Genomic DNA, 24,973 nt, shown 5'->3' with positions numbered 1-24,973 from the left:
CCTTGTGTCATGTGTATTACAATTCGAAATCTAATAATTGTGCTTCTTTTTATAAAACCACCATATACCCACCTGCACCAGACATTTATAATTGCATGTTTCTAATGAGGACTTTAAAGGAAACAAAATGCTATCAATTATGGTCCCAAATCAAATAATATTTGATTACAGCAGGTATACTTTAACACAATATCGAATTAGAAACCACCAAGAAAAAATAACACATCTAATGTTTATTCTTTCTCGTAAAACACAAATACTAATTTATCAACTTAGCGCAAAACCCGCGAACTGAAAAAGTTCCTTTGATTCCAATAATCCTCTCTTATATTGAACAATTAGTCTAGTTGGTATTTAATGAAATCATAAATGATTAGTATACCTGAATGCTCATCTTTGTCAATGTAAGTGTTAAGTTTATTTCCACCATAAAGGCGAATTGTAACGTTATCTTCCACCACTGTCTGCAATACTACAAAAGCAAAAATTTAAATGCCAAAGAATCTTTACAAAATTCAATTATATTACTGTATGCTGTATTCACCAATTTTACAATTGTTAGTACGAACAAAATAACTGAATTAAAAATAGCAGACCGGCAATATTGTGATTGTCAACATTAACTTAGTTATGAGACGATATGAGGGTGACAAATATTGTTGACAAACCAGTGGTTTTGGCAGTTATTTTCATTCGTTTCATTTTATTTCAATTAATAAATCAAGTCTAAATTTTTAACTATCCCCGTTTGAAAAGGGCATATTAAAAAAACGATAGGAAGCATTGCTTTATATCAACTTCAGACGTGTCTGCGACATTTATGATCATCTGTATACACATAAAGGCGACAGTCGTTTACCGATGTTCAAATCTCGTAAATTGATTTGGAAGAGACAAATTAAGATAACAAACAATAACCGAGGGACAAAAAGAGCGACACCGGTTGCGTCGATGGGCTAAGTGTCTCTTGCTATGTATGCATCACTTATGCTAATTCACACTTAGTCAAAATGTCACAATCGGGAATAGAACAAACTCAATAAAATTACAGATCAGACTTATCTGATATTTAAAGATTTTAAGACCTCAAAACATGTCAGTAGTTAGTTGAGACATCGATCCATATCGGTCAACCAATTCGTGATAGTGACCGCAACACTTAAGTAATGTCGTTTTGTGCTAGCGTGTATTTATTCATGATTGAATAAATATTAATATGATTTTGTAATTTGCATTTTAGTTCTTATTTGAATTTACTTTAAAATAAAGATGATTTTATTCCTAATTCATATTTGTGTTTTCGTTTTCAAATAGATTAATTACGGATTGTAATTAATTATGAGTTGTACTATTCGTATTTTATATTCACAGACTTTGACGATTGACTAGTTTCGTCTTGATTGTTACTCACTTCTACTATTTTGATGGTCAGTGTTTTACGCTTGATTTGACCGCACACTTTCTGCTATTTCATTGGTTATATATCTTTTGGCGGTTTATTTCTATCGAAGTCTATAGTTATTTGTGGATTGATGTTCAAACCGAACAGACGTTTCATATATTTTCTTTAGTCTGTATTTGCTGTTTCATATTTTGTATTATTTGTATTGGAGGAATTCCACGATTATTTCAGGTCAGTTTGCTTACTTATCTCTTTAGATATTCTGTCTATATCTTATTTTCATCGTAATTTTATTACCGGATTAATCAATATTTCACGCACGAGTAACTTTCCATTTTAGCATGACTTCGTAGTAAGAATGTGTATCGTTTGACTGGTGAATGAATGTTGTAAATTATTTAAAAGGTTAACGTAACTTTTATAACAGGCACATTATTATTTTACATTTGAGTTACATAATTTAAGCCTGGAAATAAATAAGTGTAAAGATAAACGTAATAAATGGCGAATATTTGAGCAGAATGAGTCCGAGAGTAAATGAGTAAAATGTTAACTTGATAAATACTTTTCAGAGTCTTTATAACATTTTTGTCTCAGATTAATAGATTTTAAGTACTATAAAAGTCTGTGCATAGTAACTATAATTTAGTATTTGTTATACAGGTTTTATGACAGAGTTCTAGATCTGCATATGATGTAGTAATACGTTGAGGCATAACCTTTGTACCTCATACGAGGTAAGAATGAGTGTTTCAATTGTAGTTGCTTATTATTTTATTAGCTTAGTTATTTTGCTTTGTTTAGCTTAGCTTAGCTTTATTAGTTAGCTGCTTTTCGCTATTGGCTTTATTAATGCTTATTTTGCTTAGACTGTTTGTTTATAGTTTTAACGGCTAATTCGTATATTATAATGTTATTGCTAAATGAGAAACTATATTTCTATTTTGCTCTTTTGACAAGTTAAATTCTGTTTCGAATGTCACAGGAAGTAATATTTTGATAAGATAAGGTTTAATTGTGCATTTTGTTAATTTCATAAACTGTGACGTATTTTACAGTTAATTGGTTAATTTTTGTAAGTACACAGATTACGTAAATTTATCATATTGATATAGTACATGTTTTAAAAGAATTAGTTTATATACGTTGTTATTAAATGTGATATTATATTACAGGGTTTCATTTGATGCTTCACGATAATAAAAACTATCCAGAACCCTATATAGTCTACTATTTATTTACGCCCCAGATAGTGCGACTACAGTTTTAAGTCGGTCGTCCTCATAACTCTATTGGAGCACAGAAATGTCAATGTTTCCGTATAGTGTGAACATGCACGAGCGTAATGTATTAACTGAGATATGGGAACGCCGTAAGATTGAGCACTGCTGAGAAGCTGACAATTGGAAAGTTGAAATCATCTTGCGTATCATAAATTCTAGTTTGAAGTCGTCCATCTATGTCAATACCGAGGAAAAGATCAAAATATGAAGCAGAACTTCTATTTTCTGTAGAACCGTAATCTCAAATTCACAAGGATACATAAAATAGACAGGGATAGCAAAATAGCAGCTTTGTTTATCAAACGATAGTAAAATGGACATATGAATACACAAGAGAAGTTATTCTCGAAATAGATATTAGTGTTTCAGAATTTCTAATTAATGAAATATTATATTCACCAATGACATTGTCTTCCATATTAAAATTTAACATTTGCCTCGTTCATTTGTTATATTAGATAATTGATAAATGAATTTTACAATTTGAAGAAATTGTATGTGATCTACATTTTAATCTTGATGATATCATTTTTCTTACATTTTAATTCTTCTACTTTCAGTCCTGCCTTGACAAATTCATTTTTTTCTTTTTCACTCATTTTTCCCTTTGAAAGTCTCTCAATTTTCATACAAAAGCTATTTTGTTGTTTCCTGTTCAAAAACTCATCTATATGTTTCACCACATGTAGTATTTCCTGTAAGATGTTTTTGTCTTCATCTTTTGAAATTTCTTCTTTTGTTCTTTGAAATATGTGATTCCTTATCGAATTCATATGCTCAATGTCGTTGATAACCAAGACCCCTAGTTCATCTTGACTACGGACACAATCGGTCTTTTCAGAATGCAGAATTGTTCGCAATATCTTAAAAAGAAGATCAGTGTCACATTTCTTGTATCCGTCTGTCAATAAAGTTTTTAATGTTTCTTTCTGTCTGTCTGTAAGATCAGGTTTGATATTGCCAAGTATTTCATAAGCTAAAGTTGAAGGAATGTGTGCTTTATCTGCAATATATTTCAATATTTCTTTGAAGACGTTGGTTGAAATTTTTGACATTGTAGCAAATCGTTTCCTTTTCTCAGCAGCTGATGCTTTCGAATCCTTGTTTGAATCTTTTGACGCCGCATCCTTGTTTGAATCCTTTGATGCCGGATCCTTGATGGAATCTGTTGACGCCAGATCCTTGATGGAATCTTTTGATGTCGGATCCTTGAAGGAATCTATTGATGCCGGATCCTTGTTTGAATCTTTTGATGCCATGTTTCTGAAAAAAGCATTTCACATAATTTCAAATAATAATAGGTTTTTTTTCAGAATGGACACAAATATTAACAATAGGAAAGCAGATCCTCAGCCATTGAGGAGAATGTATATAAATTTGATAAAGTATTAACAAAAATAATGAATTCCAATGTAAATTAAAAGAAGGGAAGTCCATAAATCTGACACAATCAAACGCTCGACTATATCAACCAACGGAAAGAATTGAAAACAACTGTCTTGTTCCTGACTTGGTACAAAGGGTAGTAGTTTACCGATGTTCCAATCTCCTAAATCGATTCAAAACAAGAGAGCAAACAAAAACTGAGGGAATTGAATGAACTCCAACGGGCGTCACATGAGTAAGCATCGCCTGCTATGTATTCATCCTTCGCCATAGGAATACATCAGTCTCAATCGGAAATAGAAAACAATTGATAAAATAACACATTAGACGACTATTGTGGTATCTAAAGATCTCAGACTGCGAAAACATGTCTCTAGTAATTTGAGACACAGACATATCGTATCAGCGAACCAATTTGTCTTGGTGACCGTATATAACTTGTGTAGAATCGATTTCAGTCGTTCTTCCTTATAACTCTGTAGGAAACTTTTTTGTGTCAGAGGCATACCCCGGCCAAGGAATTCCGTAAAGTATGGACATGTGCATAAAGTAGCAATTGATATATCTAAACGGCATAAGATATGGCAGAAGGTATATAACTTTTGAGAAATGGGAAAGTTGAAATCATTACTTTTGTCATAGAGTATAGCTCTAAGTCGTCCATCTGTTTAAATATCGAAGAAGTGATCAAGATATAAAGCTGACCTTCTAGTTATTAATAGTATTGAGATGTAAGATTATTTCAAATGAATTTATTATCCTCAAAAGAGAGGCGAAAGATACCAAAGGATATTTATGTCGAAGAAAACTGACAACGCCATGACAAAAAAACGAAAAACGACGAAAAGACAAACAACAGTCCACAAACACAACATAAAAAACTATAAACTGAGCAACACGAACCCCACAAAAAACCGGGGATGATCCGCAAAATATTATTATAGAAGATTGCTATATATGAAAGTCATCTTGTTGTTTTCATCTTAACTACATAAAAAAACACATGCGTGATCAACAACTAAAATATACTTCCATTTTAAAACGATGCTAGTAAATGCAGTGAGGTGAGAGTTTTGCTCCATGTTGAAGGCCTTACTATCACTTTTAGACGAAGTAAACAGTCGCTGTTCATTTGCTTTTGGGTTTTTTTTGCATGTGCTTGGTGCGCTTTTGTGTCATGAATTAATACATCTCATCCTTTCTTTTCCATTAAACATTACATTCAAGTTCTATTACAACCACCAATCGTTCCTAATTCATGCCTTTATACCGAGTAAGTACGAAATATCACTGGGTTTTCACTTGTCATCAACATCACGACACGTTTCATTTGCTTACCTTTCCGGAGCATTGAATTTTTCACCTCGGTCTGTGTAATGTTTTGTGGACTGTTGTTTGTTCTTGTTTCATCTTTTCTTCATTTATTTAACATGATTTTTATTGTCACTTGTATTTAACTACTTATTATCATATAAACGCAAAAACATTCTTAATAAATGCTAAATCATGCATTTATTGGTAAGTAATGTAAGAGTCACATTTTTAATTGCTATTACTTTTCTCACAATAGTGTCATGCAAGCAACGTCTCGTATAGATTAATCATGTTATAAAGTGCTGAGATATTCAATACCACAAATTTATGACATTGATATCAAAATCATTTTCACGAAATTCATTGACTCCTTTAAGATTCACATTCCTACTCCTACAAAACTCACTTCCTCAACCAAAGGCAAATTACGTTGTCATGATTGACAATTTTAAATTCAGGAGAGGATGTTTTGTGATATTTAGGACAAAAACCTGTAAACATGCTAGTGAAATATAAATATTACACCTGTTTTGTGCACGTCCTACAAGCTCAGTTAAAATAATCCAGTTAGTCCACACTCAAGGTGAGCTACACGAGACCACATATTTGAAAAACATGGATAGCCAATTCTTTAAAGAAACATAAAAACTCTGAGCTATTTAATTGAAGACATCCACCAAAGAGGTTCCTACATTGGGACAGACATATTAACAAATGGCGAAATTTAATAATTCTTTGAATAATCTGCCCTCATTTTAAAAATGCATGTTCCATGTTAAAATTTTGAACATTTTTGTTGAATATTAATGGTGTTTTGGAGGACAAGTATTTAATCCCTCTTACAAGAAGTTATGACATGAATAACGGTTGGAATGTAACTCAATAAAGTAAACGTTATTAATGTATCGTATCAGGTTAGCTGAAATGAAAAAAGATAATGAATACGATATATAAGCTACCATTAATTAGAGGCAACAGTAGTTTACCATTGTTCAAATCACACAAATCCATTTAGAAGATACAAATTAATGTAAAAAAACAAACAAAATTGCATGATTAAAACATAACCCCAAAAAGGAGCGAGATCGAATGAGTCGTCGGTGAGCGTCTCCTGTTATGCATGAATCAACCGCCATGCGAATCGACACAATTGGTCAAATAGTCACAATCAAGAATAGTACACAGTCGGCTATAAATTGTTAAATTTATGTAGTGTCGATTTCAGTCGTTCTCCTTAATAACTTTGTTGGAGCAGTTGTTGTGTCAGGAGCACATGCCGTTAAGTCCGTGTAGCGTCAACAATCACGAGCGCAATGTATCAATTGAGATAAGCCATACGATGTGGCATATGGTATATTACTACTGAAAAATGAGAAGTTGACAATTTGAAAGTATAAAAATCATCGTCATTGAGTCTAGTTTGAAGTTGTCGATCTGTGTAAATGTCGAGGAAAAGATCAAGATACAAAGCAGGCCTTCTACTTTCAGTAGCATCCTTAATCTTAAGTTCACTATTATATATGGGACAAAAGCACTCACTGAAATGTTAGTTATTGAGTGACAGAACATCATCAATATATCTGAAAGTAAAACTAAAGAACCTTGCAAGCTGCTTTTTCTTTTTGTCTTTTGAAAGATTGGAAACTGTCTATATTTGTTTTTCTCTCTGTGTAGTTTAGAGATCTACTGTGGAAAAAGCAAACACAATAGTAGGCAAACTTTGTCAATTCAAAAATGCGTTTCAAATACACCAAAACGGTATACTTGTATTCGACTTTCATTCCATAGCTGACTAATACTTGATAGTATTGAAATCAATAATCAATAACTTTAATACTGACAGAAATGTAAAAATCAATAACTCTAATACTGTTTGTTAATCTGGAAATCAAAATACAAGAACTAATAATAAAAATAAGAATTCAAACATTCTGAAAAATGCACTGCTGTGTTGATTAGCTTTTATTTTGTATTCTGATTAGAACTATTCAAACGGCTTGTACACCAGAGGATCCATTGCGGTAGCTAGTTATATTATGTAACTTCTTTGAATAGAAATAGAATCCCCTTTCTACAAAAATATTGAAATGTACAAATAGGGTTGCACTAAGTTATAAAATGCTCTTATTGTTGATTGGTTAATTAAATAGGATGATTAAAATTTCAGCTCGTAAATGTTAAGCATTGAAATCACCACAATATTTAAATAGAAAAATTTCACACACTAAGCAGTCAATACGTTGTTTTTATAATATATTTCCTGCATTTTCAGCTTACTTATGTGTATAGCTTTTAACCGGTTTTGCTTGGATTTAAAGTTAATGTTTCCATTTAACATGTACTAAACTCCAGCTATAGATTCTACAAAATAATTCCAGACTAGGCAAAATAATTCAAGTTTGGTAATAGCAGTAATTAGAAAAGAAAATCGGTAAATTCACAGATCACACGAATTTTCTAGTGTCTTAACTGCGAAATCTTCTATCTTAGATTGAGACACATCACATTGGTCAGAGCCAATTCGTGATTGTGAACGTAAACATTGATTTTGAATTCTTCTTAGTAATTCTTCTGTAGGTGTTTTTGCGTAAGACTCCCTGCTTACGAATAACGTATTATGTAAATATGCACATGCGTTTCAAATTAGATATATAAAGGTCATACCATGGGGCAGAAGGTTTGTGAAATAATTATAAATTAAGGAATATACCCCTCCCCCCCCCTTTCGTGCAAAGCTCTGATTCCTTGTCCGGATTTGGCTTTACTCTATGCCCTTTTTGGTTTGATCCGTTCTTCAATATTTGTATTAGATTTTGGATTTTCAAATCTTTTGGCCTCGAGCATTACTGAAGAGACCTTAATTGTCTAAATGCGCATCTGGTGCATTAAAACTTGCACCTTTTATGTTTTTACTACCACTGGGTCTATACCTCTGCTGTTTGACTGTTAGTCCCCGAGGATATCACCAGCCCAGTAGCAAGTACTTCGATACTGGCATGAAAACACGGATATTGTTTGATTAAAACTTGCTGTTATCAAATTATGAAATAATTTTAAATTAAGGAGTGTATCGCCCTCCTGCAAAGCTCTGATTCCTTGTCCGGATTTGGCTATACTTTATGTGTTTAATGGTTTGATCTGCTCTTCAACATTGTATTACATTTTGGATATTCAAATAGTTTGGCCTAAAGCATCACTGAAGAAACATTATTGTCAAAATGTGCATCGGGTACCGTTTATGTTATTACTAGTTTGAAAATCCTGGATCCGCCAATGAATTATCTACCCTTTACACAATTATTCCTCTACCTTTGTAACGTTTAGAAGACGCGTTTTTTCAGACTATCGACAATCAACTGTGCCACTCTTCTTTCTGACATCATAAAGAAACTTCCTTTAATCTTTAATTTTGACATTCCGCTATGTAGATGATGTCATGTCAGAGAATAATTCAAAGTTTTATCTGTCTATCTTACAAATAGTTCTCTAGATGAATGGCAAAATGCTAAAATTGATCAAAAATCGTCATTTAATAGCAATACATCCAATCAGTAGTGAATACATGGTTTCAGTTCTTATAGTTATTTTTTGTGTTTCTGTCTATTTCTGATAGTTTCAAAAAAGAAGGCAAAACGCTTAGTTGTGTCAAAAATCGTCATTTAACATTTTCGTTGATTTCGTTTTACTGATCATTTTTACTTTTTACATTTTATGTCGATGTGTTTCTTGTGTAAATATCATATTGCAGATAATTTGCACGAGATAAGTTCTGCCCATCTGTCATAGTTTTCAAAGGGAAAGGCAAAATGCTAAAATTGACTCAAAATCGTCATGTAAGGATCGATCTTAAAATTCTGAACATTTCAGTTTCAAAATGAATTGTATATATATATTGATTTTCCCGATATTAGACAATTACCTGTATTTTACACTTAAATATTTTTTTTTATGAAGGCATTGCTCGTTGGTGGACAGGTATAAAATAAACAGACAAAAGTTTTATCAAGATACTGAAAAGATCAATGATGTGAAAACTTTTCAGTTGAAATCCCTAGTTTCGGATGATATTTAAAAAAAATGTTTACAGACAGCGGATGCCAAGCGATAGTAAATTATCATACTGGCATTCAGTCAGATGAGATAATCACAAATGATACGATTTTCGTGCGAACATCTTGTGTAGAAAAAGAAAAAGATATCTTTATTTTCCATAGAAATTTGGCTCTTTTATTGGTAGATTTATGTTTAGAAATATATACCATAATGTTTCGGAACTAAACACATTAAGGTGTGTAGCTGCTATGAACTTAAGAAAATATTCGCACTGTGATTATTTGAAAATTACTACACTTGTGAAATAAAGTGAGGATATTTCTCCTTTCGTTTTTAAGGGTAAAGATTTATCCAAATATCTTTATTATGTAATAAAACGTCCTAGCGGAAAAAAAATGGCTACCACGTGAAGGATATAATCTATCAGAACCATTTGAATCAGAATATTTCGTTTTGTTATTTTCTGACAAATCAAAAACTATTCAACAAGATAAAGTAATTGTCAAACTTGTATGCATACACCGAAAAATACTTCATATACATTTACAAAACATATTTATGTCATCATAAGTAAGAAACAGTTTTTAAAAATGACATGTCAAAAAGGAAGTAATGATACTTATTATAATTTAAGTTTGCATTATTTTGAACAGATAGTATCTTAAATTTTTTTTGATCCGTTAAATAGCCATGCCTTTGGTATTTTAAATGGATTGTATTTTATGACGTTTTGAAAATAATTCATTCTATCTACCTGGGGTGGTTTTTCATTTTTGAAAATTTCGAGCACCCTTTCATTAATGTTCAAACAGATTTTACAAATTCGAAATATTTTTATTGCTAAAAGTAGGAAAACTCTTTATCATTTTGGCATGAACTCAAAAATATTAATCTATAGACTTATATGGTCTAGTATTTCTATACCAACGTGCCACAAAAACTGATTATAACGTATTTTAACCATTGTAAATTATTGTCCAGCTCTAATCAGCTGTATTTTAAATGTTTTTATTTTTGGTGAATATGGATCTGTATGAGAACTAAAATCCTCAAGGTAGTTGAGTGAATATCAAATATTTGTTTCCTATCACACCTGTTGGTAACAAAACTTTAGCAACATATTAACATGAGCACCTTTTAATTTTTGTCTTTTGTGTTGATTTGTTCTAGATGTTTTAAATGTAATTATCAACTGCTTATCCATTCCATGAAAAATACTTTTTACATAATATTACTCAGCATTCGCTGTCTCAGAACTTTGAGTTGTTGTTTTTAGATTTTCCATATGAGTGGTATAAAAACAATCATTGAGTCTTCGAATTCGTATTTAATGTATGGACCAATCTGTAGTTGTGATAGCAGTAGAAAGGTGCAAAATGGCCTTGTAGAATTTCACCCTGGCAAATTTTACTGTTCTGTGGTATTTGTTTACCGATTGTGTACAATTCCCAATAGTGATATTTTTACAGATCGTTTCTATTTTTTGCCATGGCATTGTCAGTTTGTTTCGACTTATAAGTTTTTATGTCCTTTTGGTATCTTCCGCCTCTCTTTTACTGAGAGTGAATTATTATGGCTGGTGATGCATACATAGCAGGAAATGCTTACCCCGTCGACGTCCACGGTCTTGCTTCTTTTGGAGTTCATGAGATTCCCTAAATTTCCGTTTGTTACGTTGATTTGTCTCTTCCAAATCGTTTAACGAGATTTGAACATTAATAAACTACTGCTATTTGTTTAAGTAATATCAATTATTATACAAATTAATTTAACAAAGACCTTCAAATATTTCTATATGGCTTAATAGACTAACCGGTTGCATGCAACAGTAGTTGTAGAAAGTTATGCCTTTTGTTTTTGGTCAGAGGGCAATAAGGTTTTGAAAGTCTCTGTCCAATTCATTCAATACTTGTGACATAATTATCAAATAATTTGTTGGCATATTGTGTAGACAATTTTCTTATTGTTACAGACATAGTGTTTACCTCGTCATAGTTTTTGTAGTCGTTGTGGTGTTGTCCCATAGATTAAAACCCACATAACTTTTTTTTATTTTCATTGGTTGTATGAAAACGTTTCAATAATGATTTTCTAGTTAAATGTTCTATTTTTATCTCTTTCTCATTGGAAATCCACAAATTATAGTGCATTGGAGAGCTTATATTAAGAAAAATATTTATCAAGTTGGCACGAACTCAAAAATGTTATTCTCTAGCGTTATATGGTCTTATACTTCTATACAAACATGCCAATTTAAAATGTGTTTTATTTGTATTTTAATAATATATAATATGTTATGTCTTTAATATATAAACGATAGTTGATAGAGGGTGCAGAATTATAAGAATTACATTTACTTTGTACATGAACAGCTTTTACAAATCTGTTATCGTTATTTTGTCAGTAATATATATATATATATATATATATCTTATTCGGCTCAAAAGCCCTACAATGTTAAATATATATATATATGTATTTATCTATACATGTATGTAAATGTTGTAAATAATTAATAATTTGAAATATTTAGTTTTGAAATGAATTATTGAAAATGTTTTTAAGATATTAAAGAAATCAATTTCATACAATAAGCGAGATGAAGTACAACTAGTCAATTAAAGAGCTCCCTATTTGTTTTTTTTTCAAAGTTTAAATCTTTAAAAAAAACCCAGAAAAACACGTTTATATTTGTTACAGTTAACAACAGAGAAATAAAACGAGCGACAATATACGTTAGAATAAAGATTATATTATACATTAAACTTTTGAAGTAGCATTAACATAATTATTATACGTAACCTATACATAAGAAAAAGTTTTATTACAATATATATAAAACAAGAAGATCATTTGCATAATTACTATTAAAACCTATACCCACTAAAGACCAAAGGACAAGAATGTAAACTATAGGTCGACGTGCGGCCTGCCAATATGAGCAAAACCCATATCGTAAAGTAAGCTATTTAAAGCAACTGGAAACAAAATTTAAAACAGTAACTAGAGGCTCTAAAGAGCCTATGTCGGTCACCTTGGTCTATGTGCATATTCAACAAAGGACACTCTCCAACATTGTAGACGAGAATAGAATTCATGACAAAAATCTCTGTTTTGTTGATCTTGTATTGCTATCATTTAGTCTGTTTAGTTTCTCCCTATCTTCTTTAGTTTTTGCTCAAAACATAAAAGAGTTTAAAAAAACCCTAAAAATTTAAGGACAAGCATTCCTATAAAGAGTGACAGTCTACTAGGTATATCAGCAAAATTTTACTTGTTTGTAGATCTTGCCTTGCTGATATTTTTTTGTGATTTAAAGTGTCTATTTATCTATTATAACTTTAAAGGAAAAACGCAAAAAAAAATGATAAAAATCGTCATCAAAGGGCAATAACTCTAATAAGGAGACGTTTGACGATTTCGAAGATGCAAAACTTATTTTTCAATCTTGTCTTGCTGATCATTTTTGCAATTTAAAGTTTCTCTCTATCTATTATAGTTTTCAAGATAATAGGCAAAAATGAAAAAAATGGTAAAATTTTGTCATTTAAACCGAATAACTCCTATAAGAAGTCGTCTGACAGTTTTGGCGTATATCGACAATTGGTAGAGCTCAACATTCTGAACATTTTTGCTCATGTCAGATTTTCTCTATTTAACACGGTTTTCAAAATAAGAGACAAAACTTGCATTTTACCCCTATGTTCTATTTTTAGCCATGTCGGCCATCTTGGTTGGCAGGCGGGGTCATCGGACACATTTTTTTAAATTAGATACCCCAATGATGTTTGTGGCAAAGTTTTGTTAAATTTGGTTCAGTAGTTTCAGAGGAGAAGATTTTTGTAAAAGTTAACGGACGACGGACGACGACGGACGACGGACACCAAGTGATGAGAAAAGTCCAGGTGAGCTAAAAAGGGGAAACTAATGGCCTGATTTAAGTAATAACACTAAACGAAAAACAGTTATCACGACAACCGATGACATCAACTGGACTACAAGCTCCTGGCTTGGAAAAGAAAAAGAAAATTTTCCCTAACCTGGAACAGCACAAAATAAGAACACGTTAGATGGGTCATTCTTCTTAAAAAATCAGTGCATTTTGATGTAAGAATAAGGTTTGTTGTTCGGGTTATAATGTCTTTTTTTTCGTTAGGAACGTTGTTGTCTGTCATTTAGTATAACTTTTTTTTATATAACTCCCTTTGAAATCTTCTTATTTTCCTTCAAGTTATCGTTCGAAAATTTTCTTTGTACCTTGTTGGTTGTCTTTGTTTGTATGTCTGAAGGGTTTTTTTTCGGAGGATTCGGGTGTTAGTTGTTGTATTCGCAAACTATCATTTTATTGTTTACTTCTCTGCAGTAATAATGATTGATTTTTCCATAGTAGTTTTTATTCTATTTTTTTGTTTTGCATTGCAAAATAAAAGTTATTTGACTTGATTTGATTTGAATCAAAATTTAGCAATGTTGCATATTCCAATAATGCAGAAAAGTCTCATGCTATCATATTTGTGTATTTTTGATTATATAGAATCAAAATTTAAATATTTAATGTATTCTAAAGTACTTTTGTTCCTTGCTGATAATTTCTTGTCTACTGCTTATTGAATAGTTTTACTCAATTGGACTGACCAATTCTTCTTTTTTTTAATCATGTTGTACCAAACAGAAATACAAAAATGACAATAGTCAAATTTATTTTCTATTAATATCAGCAACCGGATTTAATTATAAAATTGTTTTCCAGATCTTTATTTATTTTAATTTCTTTGAGGCATTCCGGGTGTTTTTGGGTTATAGTTGACTGATCATTTCTTCTGAAAACCCGTTGTATCAAACAGAATAACCAAAATTACAGTTTCATTTTTATTGCTAGAACTGTTTCACCTAAAACATTTGAACTACCTGATTTTAATTCTGCAACTGTGTACCAAATCTATACTTATTTAATTTTTTAGGCATTCCCGATCTTTTTTATGTTGTTTTTTCGTGTCATTAACGGTAATTCCCGATTGCAAATTGAAAATAATCAATTCTTTATTAATGTGACTATATATTGACGTTATTTTTTTTTTCATTTTTAGCGATCGGAAATAATCCTGTATCGCGCATATTACAATTCTATGTTGCCATCTATGTAGGAATATTAGCTCCGAACATACCTATATAGACTTGAGAATTGAAATGTCAGTTCGTCCCATTCATACCATACAATAGACGTAAATTATTTGGCTCCATGCCTTTTACCATGTCAAAATACAGGACACACAATTGTTATTGTGACAAATATACGTACAATGGTACTTACACTAAACCTTGTATTCTGACCTATGCCCATACCCACGTTGTGGATCGAATCAAGCAATGAAATCTTAATTTCTTGTCCATAGATTTTTCTATAAAAAAAAATCTGTTGTTGCCAGATAAATTTTCGTTATAATAATGTAATATGTACAGGATAATTGACTTCGTTTTCTGAGTATACGTCAGCCAAAGTTGTGTTTTGGTGAGGAAAATACCACAAAGAGCCGAAATAAGCGTAACAAAGTTTCCGTAATACATTTAAAACCGGATTCAGAAACAAAAAACTTTCCTATTTTCATCGGTCTCAAAAAAATGATTATTTCAATAATAGTTCAATCAAAAGGAAATTGGTGTAAAAACAACATATCATTTTTTTTAATCTGCAGATTGGTTATAGAGATTTTATGAATTTAATCTGGTATCTTCGATTAGTTTCTAAGACAATTTTAAGAACACTTTTTATATACGAATGTACATTTATATTAAAAACATTCATTCAAATATGTTTCAGAAAATAAACGCAAAATTTTTTAAAACCGAATACAAAATCTTGTAACAATCTGTGACTGTTCCAAAACAAGCTTATCAAAGATACCAGGCTCATAATTTTGTACGCCAGACGCGCTATTCGTCTTCAAAAGACTCATCAGTGACCCTTAAATAAAAAAGTTAAAGGCCAAATAAAGTACGAAGTTGCAGAGAATTAATGATCCCAAATTCCATTACGTTTATTAAATTAAAAAAAAAAACACTTCATTTCGTGCGTCCTGATCGTTTTTCTGGATTCACCTTCATCAGGAACGCTCAAACACAAACATGCACATGCCATTGATGTACATAAAAAACGTCCAGACCATTTAACGATAATGGACATAAAAGTAATTGCCAGATATATCAACTTTGTCTAAGGAAGTTTGAACCTTTATTTCTTTATAATTTCCTAAAGTATTAACAGGGAATTAGAGAATAGTATGCTATTAATTAACACTTCAATACCGATCTGACTACTGAGCTGATGATACCCTCGGTTACTATAAGTACGCTAAAATGAATAAAAAGAGATGTGGAATATACAATCAAGGAAACTGCTGAAACAAATAAAAATAACAAGTAGATAGAAGGATCTAAATACTTGACTACTGTTCTGTCATGTCTAATATTTCATTATTATTATAAAGGTTATACTAATAGTGATAATTAGATCACGTTCACATGTTGTAAGGAAAAAATCTCTACTCCTTTATATAAAATGACCATTTCATGTCATGAACTACAATTACCGCATGTTAAAATTGAACAAAAATAATGAAAAACATTTTCGGCAGATGCATCTGCAATGTTAATTTTTTTAAATGTTATTTCATTGATAGTCTAAGAATATCATTACAGTATATATAATACACGTGTAACCGGTTCAAAATCACCAGATTTTAAAAGCGATATATTTTCGCCAGATAAATTCCGTTTAATTGAAATTAATTGAAACAAAAGTTACATTACATTACCCAGCTTTATATCGCGTGGTTGCTATACACTATTGTGCTTATTTTGATGTTTTCATCATGAATTTATTCCAAATAATACGACGAAACGCGCAATTGGCGTCCCAAATAATAAATCTGGTATCTTTGAAGAAGTCGATAACACTGCTGGTAGACGTTTCGTCTCGGAGTGTATCGCCAGCCCAGTAGTAAGCACTTTTGTGTTGACATGCAATATCATTCATACGTTGATTCTTTGTTGGTTTTTTTTTACTGTTTATATCATGTTGAACTATTTGTAATGCTAAGATTTGTTTTACTTTCAGGCGTACATTGCCTCGGTCGCTTTTTAGAACAACTATTCTGATGTTTTGTTTTTTATTGCTCATCAACTTTGTATTTGATTTGGCCTTCCTACTGTCATGATGTAGTCGAAACGCCTAATGAAAGCTAGACCTCGAATTGTGTACCAGATAAAGGTTTTTACTAATAGATTTCAAATTTGATGATTGGAAACCATACTAAACCTACTCACCGGTCGTAATTATATTTAGACTTTCACACTTTGTTTTTTTTTTCAATTTGAAGCGGAAATTATTTTTTCCACTTCAGAACAAATTCTCTTCAAAATTGTCTTAAATGTCATATTTCTCGTTCTCTTTCTACAGAAATGCATATAACTAGAATTTCAAGCCAAAAAATAACAAATATTGCGAAGCAAACAAAAACTTATTAGGGTAGGCAAATCATGCACAGTAATATTTCCGTTTTTATGAATAAAAAGTTTTTCAAAAACATTCAATTAACTTCTTTTTGTATATGTTATGTTACTTACCACCAGAAAATAATAATACTAGTATATCAGAATTCTGGTATGTTATGTCCTACATGATTTCAACCCATCTCTTCACCAATCCGCGATGACATTGACTATCTCATCTATAATTAAAAATACGCAATAAAATTAAAAACGAAACTCAAATAGGACTTCCCAAAAATCTAACCTTTATATAAAGTTAAATAGACCAAATGTGTTGTAGATAAGTATATTTCGTTTAAAGTTCCACGCTTCCATAAATCAACTGACATGATAAAACTTGGCAAAAATACAAACTCGTATTTTTTTCAAGAGTATTCTGAGAATCATCGATAGATACGTTATTCTTGCCAAAAATGGGTGATGAAGCGATAAAGGTTTCTGAAGTCAAAACGAATCTACTTTGCTCGTATTTATAGAAAGAACATTAATGGAATATAGAGTATTTTCTTTACTTCATAGTTAAATTAAAACCATTCTTACTTGTTAAAAAATTTCGTTGGAAAAGTTGAATTTTTGCAGAATATGATATTCATTTTTGTCAAAGTAATCGGATGTGTTTACTACACTATCAAATATGAATAATTGATACTACTTTTCCGTCAGGCACAGTTGATCATACTATGGGAATTTTACTATTCCTTTTAAGTCCCTTTTGGTCATATAGCTCCACACGTATTTATACATCCTTGGCTTTTAAACTTTAGGTTTAAGAGTTCTTGATGACGGCTCATCCAGATAAGAACTTCGGACGCACTAAATTCATAAAGTCTTATTTTCATATTTTAACTGCAAAAGTTCTTTTGATGAAAGAAATGAATTGATATAAATGTAATGTTATAAAAACGAGAAAAATGGTGCTTGACTGAACTGTATAGTGGCTTTACTATTTACGTAGCGAACACACAAAGTACAGGTTACAGATTTTTTAGATATCTGTTCTTTCAATTCAAAAATATTGAGGGGAACTTGCAAAAATTATTATTTTTAATCGATATAAAGGCATGGATAGAAATGCGAAGAATACATATATCAAAATCAGAGTCTTCACTGGATACTTCACAGCTTAATCATACACGGTCGTACCCTTAGAGTTGATTGAGGTATAGACATATTATCTACTTTCTCGTTTTGCTTCTACAGAAATACTTATAACTAAGATGTGAAGCCAGATAAAAACAAATATAGCAGAGCAGAATAAAAGTTTGACCAGAGCAAATATATTCATTTTTTTGAATAACACATTTTCCAAAGCATTCATTAACTTCTTTTTATATATGTTATGTTACATACAACCAGAAAATGATAAAACAAAGGTAGCAGATTTCTGGTGATATATGTCCTGTATATGTCTATCACGTCATCGATCCGCAATGACATTGATGATCTCAGTTATAATTGATAATAACCAATAAAATTAGAAACGAAACTCAAACTTGGCTTACCAAAAATCTATACTTCGTGTAAGTTTTAATTAACCAAATGTAATGAATGCAAATATAGTCTCGTTTAAAAATAAAACTTATATGATGTTGTCTGTCATTCAGTATAACTTTGAAATCTTCTTATTTTCCTTGAATAAGTCGTTCGAATGCTTTCTTTGTTATTGTTGTTTGTCTTTGATTGTATGTCTTTTATTTCGGAGGAGTCAGATGTTGGTTGTTGGTGTTGGATTTGCAAATTTAACAAACTATTGTTTCATTGCGTACTTCTCTGCAGTAATAATGATTGATTTTCCTATAGTAGTTTGTATTAATTTTCTTTGCATGGCAACACCAAAGGTTTTTGACTTGATTTTTTTTGTACCAAAATTTTGCAATTTTGCATATTCCGACAATTCATAAAAGTATACTTCCATCATATATGTGTATTTTCGATTATGTCGAATCAAAAATCTTATTATTTAATTATTCTAGAGTACTTTTTCTTTTTGTTGATAATTTCCTTGTGACTGCTCATTGAATAGATAATAAATTGGACTGAATAATTCTTTCTAAATCATGTTATACTAAACAAAAATACAAAGAAATGACAGTTATTTTATTTACTAATAATATCAGCAATTGATATCCGGATTGTTTATAAAATCTTTACTTATTTTAATTTCTTTTAGGCATTCCGGATCTTTTTGGATTATGCTTGAATGATCAACTCTTATTAAAACCTTTTGTACCAAACAGAACTTTACTTTTTATTGCTAAAATATTTCACATAAAATATTTCAGATACATCCTTCTGCAACTGTGTACTAAATCTATACTTATTTCATTTTGTAGGCATTCGGGATCTTTTTTATGTTGTTTTTGTGTCATACACAATAACTCCTGATTGCAAATTGAAAAATAATCTTTTCTTGTTTTACAATGTTCAATGTGTCTATCTATTGACTTATATTTTTTTCATTTTTAGCGATCGGAAATAATCCTGTATCGCGCATATTACTAATATATGTTGCCATCTAGGTAGATTTATTAGCTCGGAAAATACCTTTACAGCCTTGAGAATTGAAATGTCAGTTCATTTCATTCATACCATACAATAGAAGTAAATTATTTGGCTCCATGCCTTTTACCTTGTCAAAATACAAGACACACGATTATTATTGTGACAAAGATAAGTACAACGGTACTTACATTAAACCCTTATTCTGACCTATGCCCATATTAATATTGCGGATTGAATCAAACAATTTAATCTCAATTCCTTATCCATAGATTTTTCTTCAAATAAAAGATATGTTGTTGCCAAATAAATTTTTGTTATAATAATGTAAAATGCATAGGATAATTGACTTTGTTTTTTTGTGAGTATACATCAACCAAAGAGGTGCGTTTGGTGAGGAAAGTACCACAAAGAGCCGAAATAGGCATAACGAAGTTCCCGCAAAACATTATAAACAAATAGGACCCAGAAACAAACGACGTTGCTTATTTTCGTCGGTCTCCAAAAATGATTATTTAAATAATAGTTCAATCAAAAGGAAATTGATGTAAAAACAACATATATTCTTTTTTTAAATCTGTTGGTTATAAAGATTTTATGAATTTAATCTGAAATCTTCGTTGAGTTTCTAAAGCAATTTTAAGAACACTTTTTATACTAAAGTACATTTATTTTAAAAGCATTCATTCAATTATGTTTCAGAAAATAGACGCAAAAAAATTCAAACTGAATATAAAATCTTGTAAATCTGTAACTGTTCCAAACAAGCTCATCAAAGATATTTGTTTCTAAATAATTTCTCTCCAAGGATTAACCGGGAATTTGATAAAAGTATGATATTAAGCACTGCAATACCGAACTAACTACTGAGCTTATGATACCCTCGGTTATTTACAGTCCGCTATTATGAATGAAAAGAGATGTGGGGTATACATTCAAGGAAACTGCAGTAAAAAAAAACAGTAAATAGAAGGCAAAATATTTGACAGTTATCAGGGTTCTGTCATCTCCAATGTTTTATCACTTTATAAAACATCACTACTATAATAGTGACAATTAGATCACGTTCACATGGTGTAAGGGAAAACTCCCTACTTTTAAGTACTGATTATTAGGTTTTCTGTATATTGATATTGTAAAATATCAGCTGCGAGTCACAATATGAAGTTTTTTGTCTAGTGAGCACAGCGAACAAGTTCCACAATGCTTTATATTGTGTTGAAAAAGTCTACCTCCAAATTTAACAAATATGTTGTCAATAAGAAACTCCAGCATACTGATGACTTGTTCCTCTGTTAAGAATGTTTTACTTTTTTGTTCAATATTAACAAAATATGACGTATGGTATCCAAAAGCAATAAATTTATAGCGTATGCTACCATTTTTATATTGAAAGCATTGTGTATTATTTCTTTAAGACGATTTTTCAATTTCACATGGAGAATGGTGGTTTACAGGGTCGAAAAATCAAAAGTGTTAATAGAATTAATTTCAGAGAAAGATCGAGATTTAAAATCATCCAGAAGTTCTTTAGAGTTTTATAGACTCCACACATGGTTAATATCCCTACGCGAGTAAACAGTTTCACAGTATATATGAAGACCCTCTTTCACTGCGGACAGAATTTTTATCAATCTAATGGACAATTCCTTTGTAGAACATGCAGATGAGCCGGCAACGTACCGTTGTTTGTACGGAAGCTATGGTATCCAATACAAACAAGGTAAGTCCTCAGATTTGCTGTTCAAAGTAATGTTCATTGAAGCCATGAAGAACTTATGATTCGCCAAAATCTCATCCTTGTCAAATGATATGTTTTTGTATGTGGGATTACCTGAGTGCTAATTTATTCCTAATTCTTTTACAAGACACTCTTCGTAGTTCTATTTACATACAAAGAAAATATTATTTGAAGCTTTGTCCGCAGGAACAACAACATATTTATCGTGAAGAGATGATAGACATTTCGCAGCTTTTTTTGTCTCTTAAAAAGGACTTTGAAGGCCGTACGGTGACCTATAGTTGTTAATTTCTGTGTCATTTGGTCTCTTGTGGAGAGTTGTCTCATTGGCAATCATACCACATCTTCTTATTTTTATATTTGGTCGATCATTCACACAGTTTTTCAACTTATGAATTCGATATTTTATCAGATACCTGATTGTGTTGGTCCATTTTGACAAAGTGTCCAGTTCAACTTCTTCTCGTTACGCCCATGCGTAGTTCTCAATGGAATCCATAATTATTTTGAAGTCATGGTTTCAATTGATGTGTTCGGATTCTCTGAACTGAGGACCATGAGATATCACCTTTCACCACAACATTGTGATTATTTTGATGTTTTCAGCATGAATTTCATTTTAAATGATACGGCGAAACGTGCGACCGACGGACCTAATTATAAGTCTGGTATCGTTGATGAAGTAGATAACACTGCTGGTGAACGTTCCGTCTCCGCGTGTATCAACAGCCCAGTAGTCAGCACTTTTGTGTTGACATGCAATATCATTCATACGTTGATTTTTTTTGGAAATTTACTGTTTATAAAATGTTGAATTATTTGTATTATTATTTGTAATGTTTGTTTCCATTTATTTTTTATATCTTGTATATTGGCTATATCAAGGACCCCATGTAAAATACAGGATAACCAAGAAACTGCAACTAACTGTTTCGTCATTTCTTTTCTGTCCAAGATCCTGACATTGCGCGTCAAGAAAGAAAGACTGTTAAGTCAAAATTGTTACCACGATAAGTATCTTACTGGTAAACTTCTAATTTGATATTTGGAAAACATATTAAACTTACTCTCGAGTTATATTTATGTTAAGACTTTCGCCGTTTTTTTTTTTTAAATTTGAAGCGATTTTTTTCAATTTAATAACAAACGAATTTGTTATTGTCTTAAATGTCACATTTCTTGATCTGTTTCTACGGAAATGCATATAACTAGGATTTAAAGCAAAAATATAATAAGTATAACAGAGCAAACACAAATTCGTTAGAATAATGCCGATTATTATTTTCGCTTTTACGAATAACAAGTTTTCAACATTCAATGAACTTCTTTTTGCATATGTTATGTTACTTACCACCAGAAAATGATAATACTTATAAATAAGATTTCTAGTATGTTATATCCAACACGATTTCAGTCTATTACTACAATGACATTGACTATCTCAGCTATAATTCAAAATAAGCAATGAAATTAGAAACGAAACAGGACTTCCTAAAAAAGTATTATTTATATAAAGTTAAATAGACTAAATGTGTTGTAGATAAGTATAGTGTCGTTTAAAGTTTCACGCTTCCGCAAACCAATTCGCATGATAAAACTTGGCAAAATTCTTCAAGAATAACTTTAAACCCCTTGTAAATACGTTATTCCTGTCTAATATGGGTGATGAAGGTTGATACAGACTGAACCGTTTAAATTCCATTTAATTTATAGATTCAACAACACTTACCGTTACCTTGCTGATATTTTTTCGTTAAATAATAAAAAAGTCTCTAAATGTACTGCTGAAATTTACCCAAAGGAACTTACTTGAGATAAATCAAATATTAACAGCAATAACTGTCCTTTCCTAGATTGAGATATTTCAGTATTACACTTTAAACTCTACACAAAATTTACTTACCACCAGAAAATGATAATACTTATAAATAAGATTTTTAGTATGTTATGTCCAACACGATTTCAGTCTATCACTACAATGACATTGACTATCTCAGCTATAATTCAAAATAAGCAATGAAATTAGAAACGAAACAGGACTTCCCAAAAAAGAATTATTCATATAAAGTTAAATAGACTAAATGTGTTGTAGATAAGTATAATGTCGTTTAAAGTTTCAAGGTTCCGCAAACCAACTCGCATGATAAAACTTGGCAAAATTCTTCAAGAATAACTTTAAACCCCTTGTAAATACGTTATTCCTGTCTAATATGGGTGATGAAGGTTGATACAGACTGAACCGTTTAAATTCCATTTAATTTATAGATTTAACAACACTTACCGTTATCTTGCTGATATTTTTCCGTTAAATAATCAAACATTCTCTAAATATACTGCTGAAATTTACCCAAAGGAAATTACTTTAGATAAATCAAATATTAACAGCAATAACTGTCCTTTCCTAGATTTATATTTCAGTATTACACCAGAAACTCTACACAAAAATTTACGACAAAAGGGATGATTTTTCTTTCCCTATTGTTAGTTTTCCCTTTTTGGGCGGTAATGTTCCTTTGGCACCGTCTTACGGTGTTTATATTTCCCAACTCGTTCACTATGCTCGTGTCTGTAGTGACGTTTTGGATTTCAGTGAGCGAAATCTATATATTACTAGTAAATTATTAAGTCAGGGATTTCATTTTCGTAAATTACTTAAAACCTTGACTATAAATTCTTCCATAGATACAAAGATTTGGTCTACAAGTTTTGCTGTACCTTTAGAAAACATATTTCAAAGAGAATAGCACATCCTAAATTTTACGGTGATGTTGTAAACGGAGCCCGGAAATTTAGAAACGATCCGGGTAAACTTATCAATCCTTTAAATAAGCTTATTCTAAAAGGTTACCTAGTCAACACTGTAATTAAATCTTTTAATATTGTTTCTATTAGTATGAATATTGATTTTGTTATCAGTAAATTAAAACCAACCGTTCATTTTTTGTACATAAATTAGGCCGTTAGTTTTCTCGTTTGAATTGTTTTACATTGTCATTTCGGGGCCTTTTATAGCTGACTGTGCGGTATGGGCTTTGCTCATTGTTGAAGGCCGTACGGTGACCTATAGTTGTTAATTTCTGTGTCATTTGGTCTCTTGTGGAGACTGGTCTCATTGGCAATCATACCACATCTTCTTTTTTATAAATGTTACACATATGTATTTTCACGGTACTACAATCTGTCGATACCTATAATTTGGCATTGCACCAATTCATGTTTTCTCTGACTGTTAACGGCGTTTTTACACTTAATCCATTGGCTGTTGGATGTGTACTGATTGATATTTTAGTCTAAGGTACATGATTTTTTTTATTAGTTGTTGTTGGCTTTGAACTACCTGTCAGTTACTGTAAGTACTCTCAGATCTGTACTTAGTGTCTTTTTGTGGTTGGGATGTAAAAGTACCCGTCCACGACCACTCTGTGTTTTTGTTAGATGTATTTGTATTTGTATCCATCTGATTAGTTAAGCCTTTTCAACTGATTTCTATAGTTTTTTCTTATGTTGTACTGTTACACCACTGTCCCAGGTTAGGGGAGGGTTAAGCGCTCAAGAACATGTTTAACCCCGCCACATTCTTTATGTGCCTGTCCAAAGCCAGGAGCCTGTAGTTCAGTGGTTGTCGTTGGTTCATGTCCGTCATATTTGTTTTTCGTAAACTGTTTTGTTATAAATTAGATCGTTAGTCTTCTCAATTGAATTTTTCATATTTTTCATATCGGGGCCTTTTAAAGCCGACCATACGGT

The 24,973-nt window shown here is 31.2% G+C and overlaps 1 protein-coding gene across 4 annotated transcripts in view; it reads right to left on the bottom strand.

Annotated features, from left to right (window-relative positions):
- Positions 1 to 23,260, bottom strand: part of LOC127720692 (uncharacterized) — a 41,998-nt gene extending 18,738 nt beyond the window's left edge. For 2 of the 4 annotated variants that reach the window (XM_052227410.1, XM_052227413.1), the window contains exons 1-4: positions 22,578 to 22,708; positions 17,062 to 17,165; positions 3,224 to 3,948; positions 383 to 472 (exon numbers count right to left, since the gene is read on the bottom strand). In XM_052227410.1, coding sequence (XP_052083370.1) covers positions 383 to 472; positions 3,224 to 3,944 — 811 coding nt within the window. In that variant the 5' untranslated portion in view covers positions 3,945 to 3,948; positions 17,062 to 17,165; positions 22,578 to 22,708. Of the gene's footprint in view, positions 1 to 382; positions 473 to 3,223; positions 3,949 to 17,061; positions 17,166 to 22,577; positions 22,709 to 23,129 lie in introns of those variants that run through there. The other 2 variants (XM_052227411.1, XM_052227412.1) reach the window with 2 other exon arrangements.
- Between the last annotated feature and the right edge of the window lie 1,713 nt (positions 23,261 to 24,973).

This window comes from Mytilus californianus, unplaced genomic scaffold, assembly GCF_021869535.1.
Source record: "Mytilus californianus isolate M0D057914Y unplaced genomic scaffold, xbMytCali1.0.p SCAF_11, whole genome shotgun sequence".
In the NCBI taxonomy this organism is placed as follows: Eukaryota; Metazoa; Mollusca; class Bivalvia; order Mytilida; family Mytilidae; genus Mytilus; species Mytilus californianus.
The sequence above is the reverse complement of the archived record's forward strand: the minus strand, read 5'-3'. Positions and strand labels throughout refer to the sequence as shown.